Consider the following 21,759-nt stretch of genomic DNA (forward strand, 5'->3'; position numbering starts at 1 on the left):
GGGAAAGCAGGTTCAGACACTAGTCTGTCTGCAGGAGACTAAGGAGCAAAGTCACATGCTTTAAAGACCTATGACCTGCCACCCCTTTTGAATATATTTGCTGTAACTGACAAAGCAGGTGGGGATTCTGGCTCAGCATATTGTCTCTACGTGCAGTGTATGCTCATATTGTTTAACCCATTTGTACTGCTGTGTCCTGGATTATAGTCTACTCTTTCTGCAGGGAAAGTGTAAATGCCACATATTCAGATTGGAGTCAGATATTTAATTGAAAATAACACTCAGCTATTCTGCGTATGAGATTTCTCGGAGCAGAAGGGGAATGAATAGCTGTGCCTGTGAGCAGCTGAGGCTGTGACATACTGTACTCAGCCTTCCTGGGACAGGCCCTGCTGCTGAGTGGTGTTCACAAGCCAGATGCCATCCAGAGAGTGTGGTGATACCCACAGCCTCAGCAGCTCCTTATGGTGTGTGATTTCTAATGCACAAAGAGGTAAATGACAACATTACAAAATGAAAAGTAGTTGCTTTACTTTTATTGGCTGTATCACTTTGTGTCTGCACTACGTAATATTCATCCAGCGGTACATGTCCAATCTGTATGAGCTCTCACACTTTCAGGGTAGCATTCTTATTTTGATTAAAAAAAAGATTTCCTCAGTGCCGAACATACTTTATTTGTAGGTGTGTCTACTTGTCATATTTATATATCCATGAGGACATAACATTTTATGCTCATTCTAAGCAAGGTAGAGAGGTGGTGATTATAATGTGTAAATTATTATCTCTTTGCCCCGTTCTGCCAAATTCACTACTTAAAAACTTTGGAACAATTTCAGAGCCTGTCGTCCTAATATCTAAGTGAAAGTCTCCTGTCTGTGATCTGATGATGCTGGGTCCCAGAATGGCCACACAATATACTCTATTACCGCCTCTTCTCCAACAGTTGTCCTTTAAATTGTTTCCCTGGAGATCCTACCTGATCAGATGAATGTGCTGCTTATACTATAATTGTCATAATGCTTAACTTGCATTTCAAATACTATCATTTATAGACAACACAAAAAAACTAATAGAAATACTTCAGTAGCTAATGGTAAGGTACATTCTTGGCTTTGTGAGATTTAGGTGAAATATGCTAGACATTTGACTTGGATATCATGTCAAATTGCGCCTGGGCTTCTGGCCAGACTCAGGGGCTCCCAAGATGTGCAGAAAACATTTTATTCAGAACTAAATGTATACACAAGCAACAATTGTGGCCTGCTGTTATTTGCATTTTTTTTCTATTACACATGGATGATGACACACATTAAAAACAATCTCTAGCTATTTTTATTGTTTTTGTACTTTTCTGCAGAGAAATAAAAGTAGAACTTCTCTAAAGGAGAATCAATGGAATACGTGTCATAGAATTAGGAGGAAACAGAAAGCCTTTGCCCACTCTTACCAAAGTAAAAAAAAAAGTTAAGGGAAGTTAGGCGATTCCCCTCTATTCATTGACATTAATAGAAAATGCTATGATAAAATTGGCAAGTCTCATCTATGTATAAATGAATCCACACATGGAATAAAAACCTCCAGAGCTGCTAACACTGTACTTGTATACCCAGTACTAATAAATGTGTACAAAGGTGTAGCACTAGTAAGGGGAAATAAACAGTGCAAAAAATTGTAATACGCTTAATATAGTGCTGATCTGCAACATAAACATACAGAAATAAATTGTAATATTCTCACAATATACAAATAAATAATGTGAAAAACATATGTGCAACAACCACCCAGACAATAGGAGGTTAAATATTGTGTCATCAGATTTCACAAGAAAAAATACATTTTCCAGATGACTTTTGTGCAGGATAAAAAAGAAAAATTGTTCAACTTCAACCAGAAAAATCTGGTGTTGTACACCCACATTAAAAAAATCTACAGCTTACCAGAGCATGTTGACTTTCAGCCTATGAATGCTCAAATAATAAACAACAAAGGTATTCACCCAGGTCACGCCAAACAATTAGCCCAGCTCTCCAAATGAGATCTCCTCCATTTTTCAAGCACAGTGTACCAAGTATATGGACATAAAACACAGAAACAAACGCCTCCAATAGTGTAGTAAAATATAGCCAATTTTATTTAAAAAGTATTGAAAACACATGGCATTATGATTAAAAGAGTGCTCTGTTGACCAAATAAGAATTCTGCTTCATACAGTCCTTAGTACCAGACAGTAACCAAGATGGTGGCCATGTGTCCTGATCTCCCTACACGTTTTGTCATACGTGACTTCATCAGGGTCAAAGGGTCCTTGATTCATAATATAATGTGTTTTTTAATCCTTTTTAAATAAAATTGGCCATATTTTACTACACTGTTGGAGGCGTTCTGTTTATGTCCATACACTTGATATGTTTTACCTGAAAAATGGATGAGATCTCATGTGAAGAGCTGGGCTGATTGTTTGGCTTAACCTGGGTCAATACCTTCCTCAGCTATTAAGCACAATTGACTACTTATAGCCTGAAGTTCTACATGCTGTGGTAAGATGTAGAGTTTTTTTTTAATGTGGGTGTACAGCACCGGATGCCGTTTTTCTGGATGAAGTTGTATTCTTTTTTTTTCATCCCACATGAACATTTTCTGGAAAATGTATTTTTCCTCATGAAGCCTTATGCCGCGTACACACGACCGGACTTTTCTAGCGGACTAGGTCCGACGGTCTTCCCGAAGGACTTTCGATTGACTTTCCAAATGAAGGGACTTGGGCACACACAAACACACCAAAGTCCTATGGATTCTAATGTGATGATGTACGACAGGACTAGAATAAAGAAATTCATAGCCAGTAGCCAATAGCTGCCCTAGCGTTGGTTTTCATCCGTCGGACTAGCATACAGATGAATGGATTTTCCGACCGGACTCGAGTCCGTCAGAAAGATTTGAAACATGTTTTATTTCTAGGTCCGTCTGACTTTTGAGGAAAAAAAAGTCCGCTGGAACCCACACATGATCGAATTGTCCGACAGATTCCGGTCCGCTGGACCTAGTCTGCCGGAAAGTCCGTTGTGCATACGCTCCATTAGTCATGACACTTGGTGCTCTCAAACGATGTCCTGCTTATACTTTGCACTCTTTAAATCTCATTAAACTTCAATTTTTGACTGAAAAACTGGCTATAGCTTACGTTACATTCAGTGAACTAAAGTTTATAAACCATACGCACTCAACCTTAACAAGGTGGCTTGCTTAGCCCTTATTCTTTATGCAGCCTGCCCTTGTTAACTGTTACCCTTTGAGACTTAATAATTTCCCCTCCCCATTTTGCTCTCATCTGTAGTAATATTGATAAAAGCGTTTATTATAAAAGCTGTGTTCATTTTAAGAAATTAGGATAAAAATATGCTTATACTTTTATTTTACTTTTGTTGTGGTGTAAACTGCCTGCGATCTTCTGTGTTCTTCATCAAGAGCATGTGGAGGAACAGTGGATGGGGTTACTACAACAGCAAAATCATTTTTTTTTTTTTGGTGTATATATGTACTCCTGGAAAATGTTAGGTGCCACGTGTACTTTAACTTTTGAAAGTTACCCACCTTTGCTGTGAAGAGCAAACATTTGTAAATGGGGTAGTATTTTGTGCAGTGCTGTTAATTCATTGTTTTATAGAGCTAGTATCACAAACTGAAATAGTTTGTATTTTATTTTAAGGTAATCAATTTTCATTGCATTTGTGAATCCAGTTGCTGTCAGATAAAAAAAAAAATTAAAAGAATGTGTCACGAGAACAATACTCAAATATACATTTTATGAATAAATAAAAAAATTATCCAAAGCTACTGCTTGTATGGCTTTATTTACACTGAAGATATTGTACACGTAATGCTACTCAAAATGAATAGCAAGTAACGTCTTGTATTTGGACAGAATAATGAAACATTAGCTCTAATAATTGTAATGTTTAAATGCATAGCTAATTGTTGTTTTACAAACTTTTTAAAGCATAAAAATAATTCTATTTTCCAACTGGTCCATTTCCTTTTTTTTTTTTTTCTGTTTCACATTTTTCAAAATTACTGAAAATTGTCCACTTTCTGATCAGAATATCAATCAAATTAAGAAGTAGGGATCTGCTTAAAAAAAATTAAAAATCGAATTTTTTTTCGTGATAACTGTAAATTATTTGTTTTGACAATATCCAGTTAGTGTTTCAGTGATTTATTTTTAGTATAAAGGTTTTCTTTTGCGCTAGGTGCCAATCAGTGCTGCGTACTGCAACATATGCTCAGTTTTTACCTCCAAGATAGTGTCTTCATTGTCTGAAAGTTTCTTCTTGAAACATTAAGCAGTATGCCTGACTAATGACAAGTTAAGATGACACCTCTGACTGTAAAAACTGACACCAATAATAGCCTCTCTTATTTACAAAAGGTGATAATATGAAAGATGGTTACAATTAATTAGCACTTTGCACCTTTTTGTAAATAAGGTACGTCATTTTGTTTAAGAAGATATTGTAACAGAATACAGAAAAGTTATTCTTGGCAAAGGGACAATATTCTCTTCCAAGATCACACCAATACTCTGCTTCCCATCTCATATCATGTAAAAAGCTGTATAACATGCTTCAGTGCTAATATCATCAGTCAGGATCTACCAGTAATTGGCAAGTGAAACATGGTATTTATAACTGTTAAATTATACATATACCAAGAGGCATGTTTAAAACATTGTTATGTAGCTAACATGAACTTGACAAGTTTCTGCAGTTGTAGAATTCAGAAAATGGATTATGAAAACCATTCTACAGGCACCTATGAAGTGATTATAGGTGTCCTTTCATAACAATTAATAACTTTTCGTAAGTGCTTTATAAAACAGACCTGATATAGCTTGTTGCTATGGACAGCACCAGCATTGCAGTTACATGATTTTTTAAATATTTTTTTATGTGTCCTCATTTTATGGGCTGGTAGACTAGGCATTAAAAAAAAGTATTTTATTTAAAATAAAAAGTGTCTAACATTGATGATTTGGTATTGTAAATGTGAGTAAATATCCTTATACAAAGGCTCTCATAACAAACATTTGAAAGGTTTTAGGGTTTTCTTCACTGCTAACCCAATGTTTTCTGTAATGCTGCCCATCTTTAAACAATAACATAACATTTTTTTTGTGGGCATTTATGATGCATGGGTCCCATTGGGTATTACTGGTGGTACATATGTAAATGTCAGGAAAGTGATGGTAAAGGCTGTCTGGTAATGCGTGCAACGTTTGTGAAAAAACAACCAGCAATTTGTTCTCACTTACTCATTCCATCTCTTCACAGGCACTGAGCGCCACGAGCTGACCTCATGGAAAAGCTTCAACTCCATATTCAGGTTCTTCAAGGAAGCCTTGGAAGCCAAGAACACAAAAAGCAAAACAATATCTACCAGGCGTTCCAACAGAATAAAGAGTGACGAATTTTAAAGAAAAGAAAATAGTACAGATTCTGCCCAGCCCTCATCACAATGGTTTTTATCCTAATCCCTCAGCCCTTCATTAGATTGTTTTCCTCCTAAAGCACATGGTCATGATGTATACATTTTAAATAGCGTTTTACATTATTTCTAGATGAGTGCAACTGTCAAAGCAATATGGGTTCACTGGTTGTGCTTCCTGTGGTCTGCTCCTTGGATTTCGTGCTGCCCATCACAGCACAGATTAAGGCTGACAGCAGAGTTGCACAGTACAGCATGGTGCAAGTCTAATTGCCCTGACGTCGCCCTACACTTTGAGTTGATGCCATAGCTTGTCTGCTATTCCACTGCCCTGGACCCATTCGCTCACCTTACCTCTGTGGCCTTCCCTGCTTAACTCCTGCAATGCCAAATAAGAGTTTAACTGCCTTCACTACATGAAAGAAAACAATTTAACCTTCAAAATCCCTCTTTATTATAATTCTGGGGTTTTTCATGCTGTAGTTAACTCTTTCTCTGAAGTACCTTTGAGCTTTCTGTAGAAGAATGTTTCATGTACAAGCTTAAACTCTTCCTTCACAAGCTGAGTAAAATTTCCAGCGAAGTCTTTTAACTACAGTTCTGTTCTCAAAGTATTGAAAGTTAAAATCTTTTGTGCTTAGTATTCATTATATCAAATGCTTAGTTATTTTAAACTATAAACTTTTTGATGAAGTTAACATTTTAAAGCGGAGCAGTGGAATAATAAACATTTTAATTGGTATCCATTTCCCATTTTTTTTATTATGCTTGTACAGGCTGTTGCATTATCTGTACTGTCTTATTAGAAATATTCAAATAATGATGGTAGCCATGTCATCAGCATGAAGTTGTGGACAGTGGTAAGGTCAGATGTTACGTTGGCCTTATTTATAAAAGCTCCAAGCCTTGTGATCCAGGCTGTCGCTACACAGGGCAGTTTAAAGAGTAATGATATAATTAAAGTGCATTGATTCATGCCCTAAGTTCTCTTTTGTGCTCTAGTACTTTTCTATAGTCTAGAACTATTTTGCAGTTCTGAAACATTGCCTACATTTTTCAGTGTTTCATATAACCCTAAATGAGAGCTGCACTATTTTTTTTTTTAATGGTTCAATTCCATTCACTACAGCTAAAAATAGTGAACATTGTGCTCTGATCTCCTGCCTGGTGCAATTTTGGAATACTGTACATGCAGTGTAATGACAGCTATACCCTTTACAACATTTTTACCATTTTTAGATTTTTACCACTTTTAGATTTTTACCACTTCGATATGAAGGAGCCCTTACTGTGGAACAGTGCAAAAGGCAACAAGAATTCCAGAAAAGTGTTATGTACTACATTAAATGGATAGTTCAGCAGCCTTGTACACACATGATAGAACAAGTCGGATAAAAAGTACTAGTAACTATCTTACTGCTCTGCTTCAAATCGTTTGAAAGATGGAGGTGCATTTTAAAACCTTATTTCTTTTTCAGTATAAATCTGCTATATGCATTCCAGGTGCATGAAAACAACGGCTGTGCTAAATCATTCAGTTCATTCTCATTTTCTAGAGTAGAAAAGTTCAGTAATCGGCAAAGCTCATGCTCCCTTCCGATTGGAGAGTCAGCAAGGAAATATGTCAGGCCTCTGCTGAGAGACCACTGTCCCCACACAATGACTATAGGTCCTTCTCTGCTACGTGCTAGTAGAGAACAGGTTTTTCTACTCAAGCTGTGGCTCCTTTCTAATTAAATTTAGGCCTTTGCTCGCCTTTTTTTTAAAGTAAAAGTTCTCCTTTAGGAACATGTCACACGTGGCCACGTCATTCAGACACACAGCTCTGTGTGTCTGAATGAACTACAACTCCCAACACCCTTAGCGGCTGTTGGCTTGCTGTTCTTAGTGAACTACCACAACACTTTGGAGTGCTGTGGTAGTTAATGGAGTCTTTCTGTCAGGGAGCATCAGCTTACCTGTACGGGATGTATGGGCACACAGATACGCTGACAGTGTGCAGGAGACCTGCGTGGCATCTGCTGATCACAGGTGCAGTGCTCTACAGGCTCCTACTACAAAAAAATAATAAAGGTACATTGTTTTACCTGCAAGAAAATGTGCATTTATTTCGATTTTTTTAAGTGAACATATCCTCTAATGTGCTTAGAATGCATTTAGCTGATTTATAGTGGGAGTTTAGTTAGCCACTAGATCTTTCTGCTACCCAAAATCCCAACCAATCGTTACACGACATAGGACTTGCATAGAACATAGGACTTAGTATTGTTCAGTATTGCTGTCTCATCATCTGTACTCTGAGCTCTACAGCTTTGTAAAAATTTTGCAATAGCCCAGGTCAAATTTTGAACCCTAGTGACCCAGTTACACGATTCGTTTTTTTTTTTTACATCTAAAAAGCTCTATTTTAAAAGAAGTATGCTAATGTTGGATCATTTTTTAAGCACAGATGGTAACTGTAGAATGATTGGGAACAAATGTTTTAATGCAATAGCAGTTTCTGCTTGCTTGAAATCGTAAATTGTTTTATGTTGTTTTAACTGGTCCAGTCTGAAGACGTGCAAAGAAATTCATAGTTCATTTAACCATTTGGAAGCCACGGGTATCCTAGCAAAGCTGTGAATAGTTTTCGTTTTTAATATTGTCACCGATAAAAGTACAATATGTTGATCACAAACACTGTGAAAAAAATAAAGTTAGATAAATATTTTTACATGCAGATGCCTTTCTTCCAATTTAAATATTTCAATTTTTCATTTTTTTTTTGTGCTTTGTTTTAGTTTCACACCCACTTAAAATGCATATTATGATTTTTTTGTTATATTTGGGTAAAGGCACTGAAGATTTTCAGAATTTATTTGTAACGTGCCTTTTGTCAGATATTTTTATGGATTCTAACTTTTTATAATGCTGAAAACGCTAAGCAAAAGTCAAAATGGATTGATTTGTTTAGTATTTCACATTAATGTTGTTTTTATTAAATATAGTTTTAATTAGCTCCAGTATAGAAAGTATGTTGCTTTGCCCAGTAGTGCTATGGTTTTCTGCCCTGTATATACAGCTCTCCAGCTTTGTTGGCTAAAGTGTGTCCGTCATGTGGTAACGATGCAGTCAGACATCTGATGGGCTGAGCCATGGTTGCCTAGTAGAAACATTGTTGCATTCTTTAGTTGTGTATTTAGTTTTCTTTCTTTAGTTTACTTGTTCCAGAAAAAAAAGTTGGCTTTGTCTTTAACAAACTTCTTCCATTTGTGTAGCTGATAGGTACATTTGAACAGATACTGTTTTCTCAGTTAAAGGTTGAATTTTGTGGGCATTTTATATTTTGGAGCCTGCAGCAAAAACATTAATGATTAATGTTTTTATCCCCGTTTCTCCGGTTGTATTTTTTATAATATAACGTAAAGTCTAACGTAAAGGCTTTTTTTATATTGTCCCCTTGCTGAAGAAAAACAAACAAAAAAAAAACAGCTAACTGCAATATTCATCTTCAATTTAGAGCTCTCCCCGCAGTACATTTTTTATTCACAAGTTGACTTGTGTCTTCTGGTTTGAATTGTTCCATTCAACTAAAAAAAACTGAAGACATCCTTTGGGTGCGGTGTATCATAAGCACGGCCACTGAGGGGGCATCACAAAGATACCCTACACTTATTGTGTAAAGATGCGACGAGTGGAGCTGACATCAGCACTGCTGTCTGCATCATCCTGGACTGCCCAGGAGCAAGACAGAACCCCACACATCACCCATCTAAAGACCTATGGAAAGGATAAGTATACAAAAAAGCAAAACATACATGCAGGGGAACCCAGGGGGTGAGGAGGAGCAATATTCTGTTGGTGGACGGGCCTGGATTTTGGGCTTTAAATTGAAAATGCAGTAGGGAGTGTGAAATCTCCTTGTCAAGTGTGCATGACTGGGAACCTAATGTAGGGACATTCCATTCATATTTTAGAGTAGTTTTAGTGCTCAACCATGTTGACCACTTGCAGATTGTCCACTGTAGATATACTGCAACAGATCGGCCACTCTGTGCCAGATCACATACCTAGTACATGATCTGACAGTTCCTGGTCTGGGGTGCACACAGGAGCCCAGCCGCGGGTACCACAGACTCGATGTCCACCAGTACCTGCTGATTACACAGGACACAGACAGAAGGACAATCTGCCTATGTAAACAGGGCAGATTGTTGTTCAGTCAGAAGGGAAGGCATTGATCCTGTGTTTCTGCTAAGCAGGAACACGGCTTCTTGTCTTTCCCTAGTCAAAGAACCTTCCCCACAGTGAGTAAGTACAACCTAGCACACAGTTTACCCTCTGATCGCTCCTAATGTTAACCCCTTCCCAGCCCGTGTCATTAGTACAGTGACAGTGCATATTTTTTTTAGCACTGATCATTGTATTAGTATCACTGGTCCCCAAAAAGTGTCAGGTGTCCGATTTGCCTGCCGCAATATCACAGTCCCACTATAAGTCGCTGATCGCTGCCATTACTAGTAAAACATAAGCATAAAAATAGCCCACAGTTTATAGGCACTATAACTTTTGCGCAACCAATCATAACTCGTATACGCTTATTGGGATTTTCTTTTACCAAGAACATGTGGCAGAATATGTATTGGCCTTAATTGATGAGGAAATTCGATTTTTTTTAAATTTTTTATTGCATATGTTTTATAGCAGAAAGTAACAAATATTGTTTTTAGTTTTTTTCAGAATTGTCGGTTTTGTTTATAGCACAAATAATAAAAACTGCAGAGGTGATCAATTACCACCAAAAGAAATCTCTATTTGTGGCAAAAAAAACAAACAGTTTTATGTTGGTACAGTGTCGCACGACCATTAAAGCAACTCTGCCCTATCGCAAAAAATTCCCTGGACGTCAAGGGGTAAAACCTTCCAGAGTTGAAGTCGTTTAGAGATAAGTTCACCTTTACAAAAAATAATAAATGCACATATTTTTGCAGGTAAAAAAAAATATGCATTTATTATTTTATTTTTTATTTTTAGGAGCCTGTAAAGCATTGCACCCACAATCAGCAAATCGTAGGTGTAATGCCAAGGTCCTGTGGGCTGTCTGCGCAACTGTCTGCCCATACCCCCGAAGCAAGCAGGCAGTTACTGAATGACGGGAAGCTCAATTAAATACTTAGAGTGCTCAATAAAGCCCTGGTAGTTCAATGATTCACAGGCTTGTCTGTACTTGTAGTTCATTGATTCACAGGGATCTGTGAATTAGTGACACAGTCTTGTAGGTGCAGCCCTGCAAAGCTGCGCTCTTTTTGAATTGTGACAGCGAGTGCGGGGAGTAGTTCCCCTGAATCACTGTCACAAGGAGGGGAAGAGGGTTCTGATGCTGAATATGTTACATACATACATTATATGGGTGTAACATATTCAAAAGGTGAATTTATCAGTTAAGTTGGCCACAATATAGTGCTCTTGTGAGAGATGTAGTCTGAATAAATTGTTTATGTGGGGTTTTGCTCTCCTATGATTTAGTGATGTAAAGGAAATGGTGTAAAAAATCATACAATCAGTCTGTAATAAGCTCAGCCTGCTTTAATCAAATTAGAAAAGCAATAAAGGTCCACTTTAACACAAGCTACTGAAGAGGTGCAATTTCCTCAGGGCATTTTTCCGAAGGGGGGGGGGGGGGCATTGATTATAGTTTATAAAGAGATAAATAACTAAAAACTTCCCAAGCGCATAGTCCTACCAGCTTGCAAGTGATAATTATTCATTATATCTGATTTGCAAAACAGAAGTCACAGTTTCATGCATTAGAAAGTATATGTGGAAGTCCTATACCACATTGGGTACCTCTGTGCTTCCTACTATGAAAGCACCAACACTGTGAAAAATATAGCAACAATCTCATAAAGAGAAGGCCTAATACTACCAATGCATTAATGTGGCTGATCATGATTTTTCACTGGTGAAACCCATAAAGTAATAGCATTTCAAATGATTGGGGAAGAGTGTTACCGGGAACTTTTAGAAATTATAATGCATTTAGTGATCATTTATTTTTCCTTTTTAAACTGCTGATTTATATTGTCAGCTAATGCTTTTGAATTGTTCAACTGTGTAAATATTTTACTTCCTACTTTAAAGAAGCTAAGAACCTATAAAATATGGAAAGTGGCCTAAAGTTCCACATCTTTTTCTCAAAAGCAGAAGGCAAAATATTCAAATTCCGAGCTGTTGACTTCAAAACAAAACATACCAATATAACTGCTCATGAGAGATCCATAGTCATCATGTTAGGCAGTTAAAGAACTTTAATGTGTGTGCGCATAATAAATGGCTGCAACTGCGACCTCTGTTATTATTGTAAATTAGACATTAGGTTGTGTTCACTGGCTAGTGAGGCAAAGTTCTGTGGATTTTTTATTTCATACTTAGTAAATTTCCTACCACACTGTGCACCTCCTGAGCAGCTGCCATTTTCTCTTTAAATATATTTACAAGTTGTAATGCATTACAAGCTTTTAATTCACATTTTACAATATACAACGAATTGTTTCTTCTTTTAACTGTATATCTCTGTTGCATTTACCTATGCCTTTATTTTTATTCTGCAACTTTATATCCATTTCCCTAGTGGATTTGACAGAACTACACTTCATACTGTTTTATATCCTGGTAGCTATGCTAACTAATTGCATGGATGCTATGAGAATAGGAGCTTTCTCACAAAAAAGTTGTGTGTGGATTGCCACATGTTTGGGCTTGTATAGCAATGTGGACACTGATAGATCATCTTGGAAGAAAACAATACTAATCACCAATACATATCCAGCTAGGCCAAACAAATGATGTGGGTACCTCATGTTTTTTTTTATTTTGTTTTCTTTTTCAAAAGATACCCTAGGTAGAAGCAATAGCAGTCTATGTGACTGAGAAGCCTTGGATAATAGAAACCATACCACCAATAACAAGGCAGTGAAGCTGCATAGGTTCAGCTTCACACCCCAAGATCTAATAGGCATCACATAAGTCAGGGAGCAGCAGCTTATGTCCAGGGATTCTCCTGCTTACTCACAGATTATCTTCTACCTAGAAATATTTTAGTGGTTGAAATAATGAAAAAAATATGAAATTAGGGTTACTACAGGGCTGAAAAAAAACTATAAAAAGAGAAAAGCAAAAGAAAACTTTGTTTTACAGAAAAAATGTGTTGAATTATAAACTTTTGTAGCACTTTCAGTTCACTGTGGAGGAATATATTAGGAAATGTACACTTTTTAGACCCAAAGAATTTGACCTCCATTACAATTGTTATAGTTATGTCATGTTCCTGGTTTGAGTCTGTTTTATTGAACTATGACAGCTTTGTTAAAGTTGTAAACTGTTATTGACATTCTGCTCTCTAAGTTGCCGTCACTCATTCGCTTTGCTCTGTTTTTTTAAAATAAAAATGGTTCTGGATTTCCTTTTCATGTAAAACAAAAGTAGTGTAATAATACAAAATATTGGAGACCTGTGCAGAGATAATTCCAAACTAAACGTGAACCTTTTCTGCTTGCTTACTATGTCAAATGAAAATCTGTATACTACAAGTTGTGTTGGAGTCCACCTCTACTTGGAGCCATATTTAGTCGTGGTCCAACTAAACTAAATCAGTTTTCCCAACCTTCTTTAGTATGTAGCACTGTATAAAATCCAGTACTGACCAAGTATCCCCTTTGGTCAGTTGTTTATCAAGTAGGTCTAGATATAGTTTTATTTCTTACCATCACTGTTTATAAAGGTAAAGCTAAGTGAAAACTAAGATATTTCAACTGGTTTTATATATGCTTTATTATTTTCTGAAATTTCTTATGTAAAGGTTGATGGAAAGTTGCTTGGGTACCACATCCCCAATACGGTAAATATACCGTATGTTATAATGTTTTAAATGATTGATACATATTGTAATAAAGTATCTTTTAAGCATTTACTATGTGTTCTAGTCACTTGGCACCCATATTTATAAAGGGTTATTTCTATACTTTCTGAACTTTAAAACCGTTCTGATTAATTTACCCCAAAAAATATTTTTTTATACCCACAAAGGAGGAAAATACATACAAGTTAGACAAATTCCCTCCCAAGTGCTCCCCAATCTCTGAGGTTGAAAAGGTATATTCAGCTGAGCCTCTTAAAGGTGAACTTCAGGCATATGTAAAAGACACAAAAGAATGTAGCACTGTATTCATTCACACACGATTAATTGTTTTAATTATATTAGGAAATGCAAGTACCGAATATTACATGGTATCAATTTTGTATTCTTATTACAGGTACTTACATTTTTTTTACATTCACATCAGTCCCTGCCCTCAAGGAAAAGGTAAAAGTCCTGGAAGTTGCAAATCTCTGCAAAACCCTGATAGAGGTATATGACAGCCTCAGCCCAGGCACAAACCAGACCATTCCCCCAATGTGTTTCACTCTGCCCCCAGAGCTTAGACATGGGGAGCCGGAGGGAAAAATCACACCCGTATTTTTAACACACCCACTGACAATTGGTAACAAGCCTTTGAAACAAAAGGAAGACCTTCAAATATAAAAACAAACTAAACAGATTTCCAAAAAGATGCACCATGGGAATAACAGAAGCTTGGTTTGACAGCTGATATGACTTTCTGGCAAATATCCAGGTGTATTCCTTGTGTCGGAAGGACAGGGAGAGCATATGGGGGGGGGGGGGGTTGTGCCTATATATCAAGAATGATTCATGGGTAGAAGAAAGAAATGACATCAGGGATGGGACAAGGGGGGAATTTAATAGTGGAGGTATGTTACAGGCCCCCTAATCTAAAGGAAGAGGAGGAGTTTGATCTGCTTTCACGGTTAGAATTAGTGGCGAGGAAGAGAAATGTATTCGTAATGAGGGACTTCAACTACCCAGATATTGACTGGGCAGAAAGGACAGCTCACTCATTAAAGACCCGCCATTTTTTGCAGGGCAACTTCATGTATCAATTTCTGGATTCCCATATCAGAAATGATGCATTGCTAGATCTATTAATTAAAAATTGACCAGATCTGGTCACAGATGTGGAAATACGGGACAACTTGGGAACTAGCGACTACTGGATAAATACATTCAGTATAAATCATAGGAAAAGGAGGCACAAGGGTAGTACAAGAAGACTAAATGTCAGGCGAGCCAACTTTTCAAAACTGCGCCCAATATTGCAAGATTATAAATTGGACCAAATCCTAAATACATTGAACACAGGGGGAAAAATTGGAGTGCTTTAGGAGCATATTAATTAAAGGGATCACTGAGTGCATTCCAATGGGCAATAAATATATGAAGATTAAATTTGGGTGGCTAAACCATAATGCAAAAAGTCAAAGGACAAAAAAGACCTTTAAAAAAATATAAAGCAAAGGTGTCATTGTCTTCATTCCAACACTACAACGAATGCAACAAAGAGTGTAAGAACGCAATTAGGGTGGCTAAAAAAGACTATGAGAGACACATAGCGGAGAAGAGTAAAAAAAATCCCAATCTTTTTTTTTTTAACATATTAACAGTAAAAAGACAAGGTCAGAGCATATTGGCCCCATAAAGGATGGTGAAGGAAAGTTGGTTACAGATGACAAGGAGAAGGCAACTGTACAAAATGCTTTCTTCTCCTCAGTCTTTAAACATGAAAAGGATGGGTATAACAACCACAATGGTATTGTTAGTAATACGTCACAGGATGTAACCTTGTGGCTAATGGAGGCTGGTGTCCAGAAGAGACTAGAAAAGCTAAATAGAAACAAATCACCAGAACCGCATGGCTTACACCCTAGAGACCTCAAAGAACCCAGTCAGGTTGTAGCCAGACCTCTATTCCCAATCTTTATGGACAGCTTACTGACAGGAATGGTAACAGCTGATTGGCAAAAAGCCCAAATAGTACCAATATTCAAAAAAGGGCAGAGTTATATTTTTGGAAACTACAGACCTGATAAGGGACTGTATCCAAGAGTTTGCTGAGGAAAACAGTATCAATAGTAGTAATCAGCATGGATTTATGAAAGGACGTTCTTGCCAAACCAACCTGTTAACATTCTATGAGTAAGTGAGCTGCAACCTGGACAAAGGTAGGCCTGTGGCTGTTGTGTATCTGGATTTTGCAAAAACATTTCATATAGTCCCCCACAGATGCTTAACCGCTTTCCACCCGCCCATTGTCCATATCTGAGTAGAAGTTCAGGAACGTCCTTCAGAAGGAGGGGGTCGCGCATGCCCATGCAGCAGCGCAATACCAATGCGCTCGGACACAGCGCATCTCCGATCAGCTGTGTCCAATCACAGCCGTCATGTGATATAAACACAGAGCCAGTTGCCAGGCAATCGGCTCTCCTCTCCTCACACCGAAGTTGTCGGTGAGGAGAAGAGAGCAGATCGCTGCAGCTGGCTGGTGATCAGTGATCAGTTACAATGCCAGCTCCGCAGATCGGAGGGGGCGACAAGCAGGGCTTTGATCCCCCGCATCACTGGACCCTGGGACGGGTAAGTGTCAGATTATTAAAAGTCAGCAGCTGCAATATTTGTAGCTTTTGTAGCTGCTGGCTTTCATTTTTATTTTTTTTTAACCGGAACTCCGCTTTAACTTACCACCAGCCTGCAGACAGACAAATAACCTGTCTAACAGTATGCGTTAAAAGCAGGGGTTTAGTCAGCACACATTTGCAAATGCACGCGTAAACGACAGAGCCTCGTCAAGGCACCCCGGTATCTGTGGTACCTAACACTAATTTATAGGTTTCCCCACAGTGGAGGCACATGCATTCTGATGGATAGGTGAGAGCAGGTGGACTGAAGGGGAGCCACCCCTTTTTAAAGACACGGGCACACTGAACACCCAGCATATAGCACAATAGCTGCAAAGGTGTCAGTGCGTTGATTGACCAAAAAACATGACAGTGATACAAAAAAGACGCCCTTGCTCCCATCTATAGCTGACTATTGCCAGGGGAAAACCAAGCTTAACTTACCACCAGCCCTGGTGGTTGTCTGAAGGCTGGTAGTAAGTTGAGCTTGGTTTTTCCCTTGGATTTATCCTTGGCCTTGTTTGTACCTGTTGTTAGCCTTCCAATGCTTCTTACTGCGATAGCCAGCTATAGATGGGAGCGAGTGGTAAGTGCGGTACCCCAAGGCTCTGTCCTGGGAACAATTCTGTTTAACTTATTTATAAATAATATAGAGCATGGGATAAATAGCTCAATCTTAGTGTTTGATTATGACACAAAAATTAGTAGGGCAATAACATCACAGCAGGATATAGAAACCTTACAAGAGGGCCTAAATAAATTAACCACTTGAAGACCAAGCCTTTTTCTGACATTTGTTCTTTACGAGTTAAAATTAGTATTTTTTGCTAGAAAATTGCTTAGAACCCATAAACATTATATCTTTTTTTAGCAGAGACCCTAGAGAATATAATGGCGGTCGTTGCAATATTTTATGTCATATTATATTTGCTTTTAAAGAATAAAAATAAAAAACAGTAAAGTTAGCCCAATTTTTTTTGTATAATGTGAAAGATAATGTTGCACCAAATAAATAGATACCTAACATGTCATGCTTTAAAATTGTGAACGCTCATGGAATGGCAACAAACTATGGTACCTGAAAATCTCCATAGCCGACACTTTAAAAAAATCTTACAGGTTACATGTTTAGAGTTATAGGAGGTCTTGCACTAGAATTACTACTCTCGCTCTAGCGATTGCAGCCATACCTCACAAGTGTGGTTTGAACACTGTTTACAAATGTGGGCATGACTTATGTATACATTGGCTTCTGCACGTGAGCATAGAAGGATGGTGCGCTTTAAGTTATTTTTTTTATTTTTTTTCTTATTTTAATATTTTTTTATCACTTTTATTGCTGTCCACAAGAAATGTAAACATCCCTATGACAGCAATAGGCAAGTGACAGGTACTTTTTTTGGAGGGATCTAGGGTCTATTAGTCCCCAAACCCCTCCTCTGCACTTGAAAGCATTAAAAAAAACAAGATCGTCATTTTTGAATACCTTTGATTTTTGAAAACTGGCGTCGTTGGTTCCCGAGTAAACCGGACGTGATATCATGATGTTGCTTCTGGGTTACCATAGCCGAGACCCAATCAAAGCCAATTCCGGCTTGTCACTCAGACCTCTCTGTGGAATGAGAGAGCCCAGGTGTGTGAGGGGGGAACATCTGGAAGGATTTTCTGGAGCTGGTGAGAGTCCAGAAAAGGGCAACAAAATTAATAAGGGACCTCAATTACAGGGAACAACTACAAGCACTAAGATAATTCTTCCTGGAGAAGAAACGCTTGAGAGAAAATATGATAGCAGTATACAAATATCTCAATGGTGATTCCAGCGTAGGTAGAAAATTATTCAGTCTCGGGTGTGTGACACGATACGTTGCCGCACGATGAGACTGGTAAAGAGCGGTTTAACCTTAAGATGCTTAGGGGGTTTTTCACTGTCAGGGCGGTTAGGATGTGGAACGCTCTTTCACAATCGGTGGTATTGCCAGGAAGTATTGATAGTTTTAAAAGACTCTTGAACATGCATCATAGAGACCAATATGGGGATATGGGAAAAGATTATCTACACGAACACACACCAACATCGGTTGAACTGGATGGACTATTATCTTTATTAAACCTTACCCAATATGTAACTATGATATGCATGTATAGTTAGGAGGAACCCCTTGAAAGAAGAAAAATTAGGCTTGCTGCCTACTGAATACCAGAGGCGTAGCCAATACGTTGGGTATTGCTTTATGGTGCATGGATTATAGTGTGAATGTAAAACAAGCTCCAGTACTCTACTAAAATAACAGGTATGTCTGCAAACTCCTATGAAAGGGCAACCATTATGATTTCACTGCAAGGGAACATACAGACAACACCCAGTGTGTCTAACAGAGGAGCATAGTTCACATTGAGGCTTCATAAATAAAAATAGCACATATATTTCTTTAGGGTTTATTCTCAAAAGTGCTCCTGTAATGCAGCTTGCAGGCATACTTTAGTGCCTGCAAATGTCATAACTTTTTGAACTAGTATAAATACAACTGCTGACATGTGCATTAGAATGCATGTCCCTCTGTTTCAAGTTATCTTTTTATATTGTTAATGCATGTTGTTTACTTCATACAGTTAAATTACTTTTTTCAGCAGGAATGATGTTTTATTTGAATAAATGTTCAAAATACACTGCTGTAAATAAGTCCTTGCAGAAATGTTAGTCCAAGAAATTCCAGTAATTGTGAACTACATACGTATTAATAAAAGCACTTTAATGTTTATACCTGCAGAATGTAATTGTATAAAAATCAAGTTTGACTCCTTAGATGCTTAAATTGTAGTGTAACTGCATCCCTTTTGTCATGTGGAGAGATCGAATTCTCCACATATACCATTACTTGCCTCTACTCCAAATTTATTAAAAAAATAGTTTGAGTGTACTACTGCTTTAAGACAGATGCCTAGATCCTCCACACTCATTCCTATGAGAGGCAACTTACCTTTGTACAGAGGAGCAGCTGACTCTTATGTTAGAGAAATGTTTTTCGCACTGTAAGTATGAACATTTAAGTACTTTTTTTTTTTTTTTTTTTTTTTTTTTTACTTTACCATTATATTGACATTTAATGAAATTATTAAAAAAGAAAAAAATTGAACAGAAATATAAAAAATTTCTATTTGAGTACTGATAAAACCATGGACTATAGTAACCCATGTCAATACATCAGAAATATGGTTTTAAGGTCTGCTCTTAAAATCGGAATTCTAATTAGTCCTTTTAGAATTTGACCTTCACAATAACCTTCCTTTTGTGTACAATCCCAAATAAACATATAAATATTTTTTTCCTTGCCTGCGCTCCCTTCTTATAAACTGGTATAGTTGTCTAAGTGGATCTTTTTCCTGTGCCCAATGATTTTCCTAACAAGAAAAGTCAAGTGTATGACCCTTATATATTATAGGTTACGATTTATAAATCCATACTGATACAATCCTTGTCATTCCAACCCACAGCTGGGCTCTGATGTATCATTGTTTCTATTATTTAGTGTATGTAGATGTCAATCTTTCTTTTTCACCCTGTTTACACTTTCTCTGGACAATTCTAAACCCAGAGAGATCTAACTAGTGCCAAGCTCACCTATTGGGTTGTTTCTACAATTTGCTGAGAAATCTGTACAAATGTTTGGATGTTATTTTAAGTATGACCCTTTTGTATATCCCACACTCATGCTCTGGATTGACTTGTGGTATTTGCTTATGTTTCAATTTGTAAAGCACCAAAACTTCCTACAGTGTATATTTCTGGTTACACTTACTGAAATAAACATTTGCTCTTGTAATATGATGTGAATTGTCTTCTTTCATTTGTTTCATGCTATGATTGCACATTTATGAGGACAAAGATGAGGTTCATTGGTATTATGACCATTAATAAACCAACATCAATGCTTGGTAGCGTTGCATGCAACAATATTGAAAACAGACTAATATTATGGCTGAGCTTTTGTTTCTCTCCTATTTATTTTTTTACTCAGGAGACTAGGGCTGATTTACTAAAACTGTTGAGTGCAAAATCTGGTGCAGCTCTGCACAGAAACCAATCAGCTTTCAGGTTTTATTGGCAAAGCTTAATTGAACAACCTGAAGTTAGAAGCTGATTGGCTACCGTGCACAGCTGCACCAGATTCTCAGTGCTCTAGTTTTAGTAAAACAACCTCTTTGTGTTGCCTCTTGTGAAATGATAGCAATACCCCCACAGCTCATACTGGAGATAAGGGGGGTGAATTACTGAAGACGTTGGTATATAAGGTGAACTTATCCACTTGCTGACTGCTCCATAGCAGATTTACTGCTACAGAACAGCCGCATTGCGCAGGATCACATATATATGTGACATCCTGCACTTCTGGGTATCAGGCAGGAGTGCGCACTCTTGGAGGCTCGCTCCCACTGTTATTTTGCACAGCAGGAGCTGATCAGCAGCAGCCGCTGATTGTTCTGTACACAGGCAGAACAGCAGTCTGCCTATGTAAACTAGGCAGATTGCCGTTCTGTCAGTAGGGAATCCTGTGTCTCTGTAAAGCAGGAACACCAATCTATGCCTTCCACTAGTAAGCACCTCCCCCACTACACTCAAACATTAGATAGGCACATATTTAACCCTTTGATCACCCCTGATGATAACTCCTTCCTGGTGTCATTAGTACAGTGACTGTGCATATTTTTAGCACTGATCACTGAATTTGTTTCACTGGTTCCCAAAAATAGTGTCAGGTGTCCGATTTGTCCACTGTCCCTCTATAAGTCGCTGATCACTGCCATTACTAGTAAAAAAAAAAAAATCCCATAGTTTTTAGACACTAAATTTTGTGCAAACCAACAATAGACGCTTTTGAGACTTTTTTTTAACCAAAAATATGTAGCAGAATACATATTGGCCTAAATCGATGAAGAAATTTTGATTTTTTTTTTTACATATTTTCTATTGGATATGTTTTATAGTAAAAGATATTGTGGGGGTTTTTTTCAAAATTTCGGCCATTCTTTGTTTATAGCTCAAAAAATAAAAAATACAGAGGTGATCTAATACCATCAAAAGAAAGCTCTATTTGTGGGGGAAAAAAAGGACATTTTATTTGGGTACAGCGTCGCATGGCCGTGTAATTGTCAGTTAAAGTAACGCAGTGCCGTATCACAAAAAAGGGGGTAAATCTTATAGTAAAAGATATTGTGGGGGTTTTTTTCAAAATTTCGGCCATTCTTTGTTTATAGTTCAAAAAATAAAAAATACAGAGGTGATCTAATACCATCAAAAGAAAGCTCTATTTGTGGGGGAAAAAAAGGACATTTTATTTGGGTACAGCGTCGCATGGCCGTGTAATTGTCAGTTAAAGTAACGCAGTGCCGTATCACAAAAAAGGGGGTAAATCTTACGGTGGTAAAGTGGTTATAGTCACTTCCAATAACCAATCGTGTTTGAGGGAAATTATTTAAAAAAAAGGTTTGCCAGCACATGATTGGTTGACATGAACACAGCTTCATCGTATTTCCTAATCTCAAAGAACATTCACTTTTTTCAAAATAAACAGTCTACTTGTGTTAATCAGCTTCAATGTGTCACTCCTAAATGCTTGACCAGAACTCTGAGGTTAATTTATTCAAGGAAGAGGCTTTTCATATAAAAAGTGAATGTTTACTTTTAAAAGTGAATAGTGGTAGATAAGGTGGTATCAGGGTTTATTTATT

The 21,759-nt window shown here is 37.5% G+C and overlaps 1 protein-coding gene and 1 long non-coding RNA gene across 4 annotated transcripts in view; one reads left to right on the forward strand and one right to left on the reverse strand.

The window, feature by feature from the left end:
• The window catches only part of ARB2A (ARB2 cotranscriptional regulator A), a 793,098-nt gene extending 773,245 nt beyond the window's left edge, over positions 1 to 19,853 (forward strand). For all 3 annotated transcript variants that reach the window (XM_077462393.1, XM_077462395.1, XM_077462394.1), the window contains one exon: positions 5,331 to 19,853. In XM_077462393.1, coding sequence (XP_077318519.1) covers positions 5,331 to 5,473 — 143 coding nt within the window. In that variant the 3' untranslated portion in view covers positions 5,474 to 19,853. The remainder of the gene's footprint in view (positions 1 to 5,330) is intronic.
• LOC143940719 (uncharacterized) overlaps positions 2,559 to 21,759 on the reverse strand; it is a 60,671-nt gene continuing 41,470 nt past the window's right edge. Inside the window, exons 2-3 of the long non-coding RNA XR_013263911.1 lie at positions 5,312 to 5,397; positions 2,559 to 3,744 (exon numbers count right to left, since the gene is read on the reverse strand). This is a non-coding gene — a long non-coding RNA (uncharacterized LOC143940719). The remainder of the gene's footprint in view (positions 3,745 to 5,311; positions 5,398 to 21,759) is intronic.

The sequence above is a fragment of the Lithobates pipiens genome, unplaced genomic scaffold (assembly GCF_037356315.1).
Source record: "Lithobates pipiens isolate NorthernLeopardFrog02 unplaced genomic scaffold, aLitPip1_a1.2 Scaffold_3, whole genome shotgun sequence".
Taxonomy (NCBI): Eukaryota; Metazoa; Chordata; class Amphibia; order Anura; family Ranidae; genus Lithobates; species Lithobates pipiens.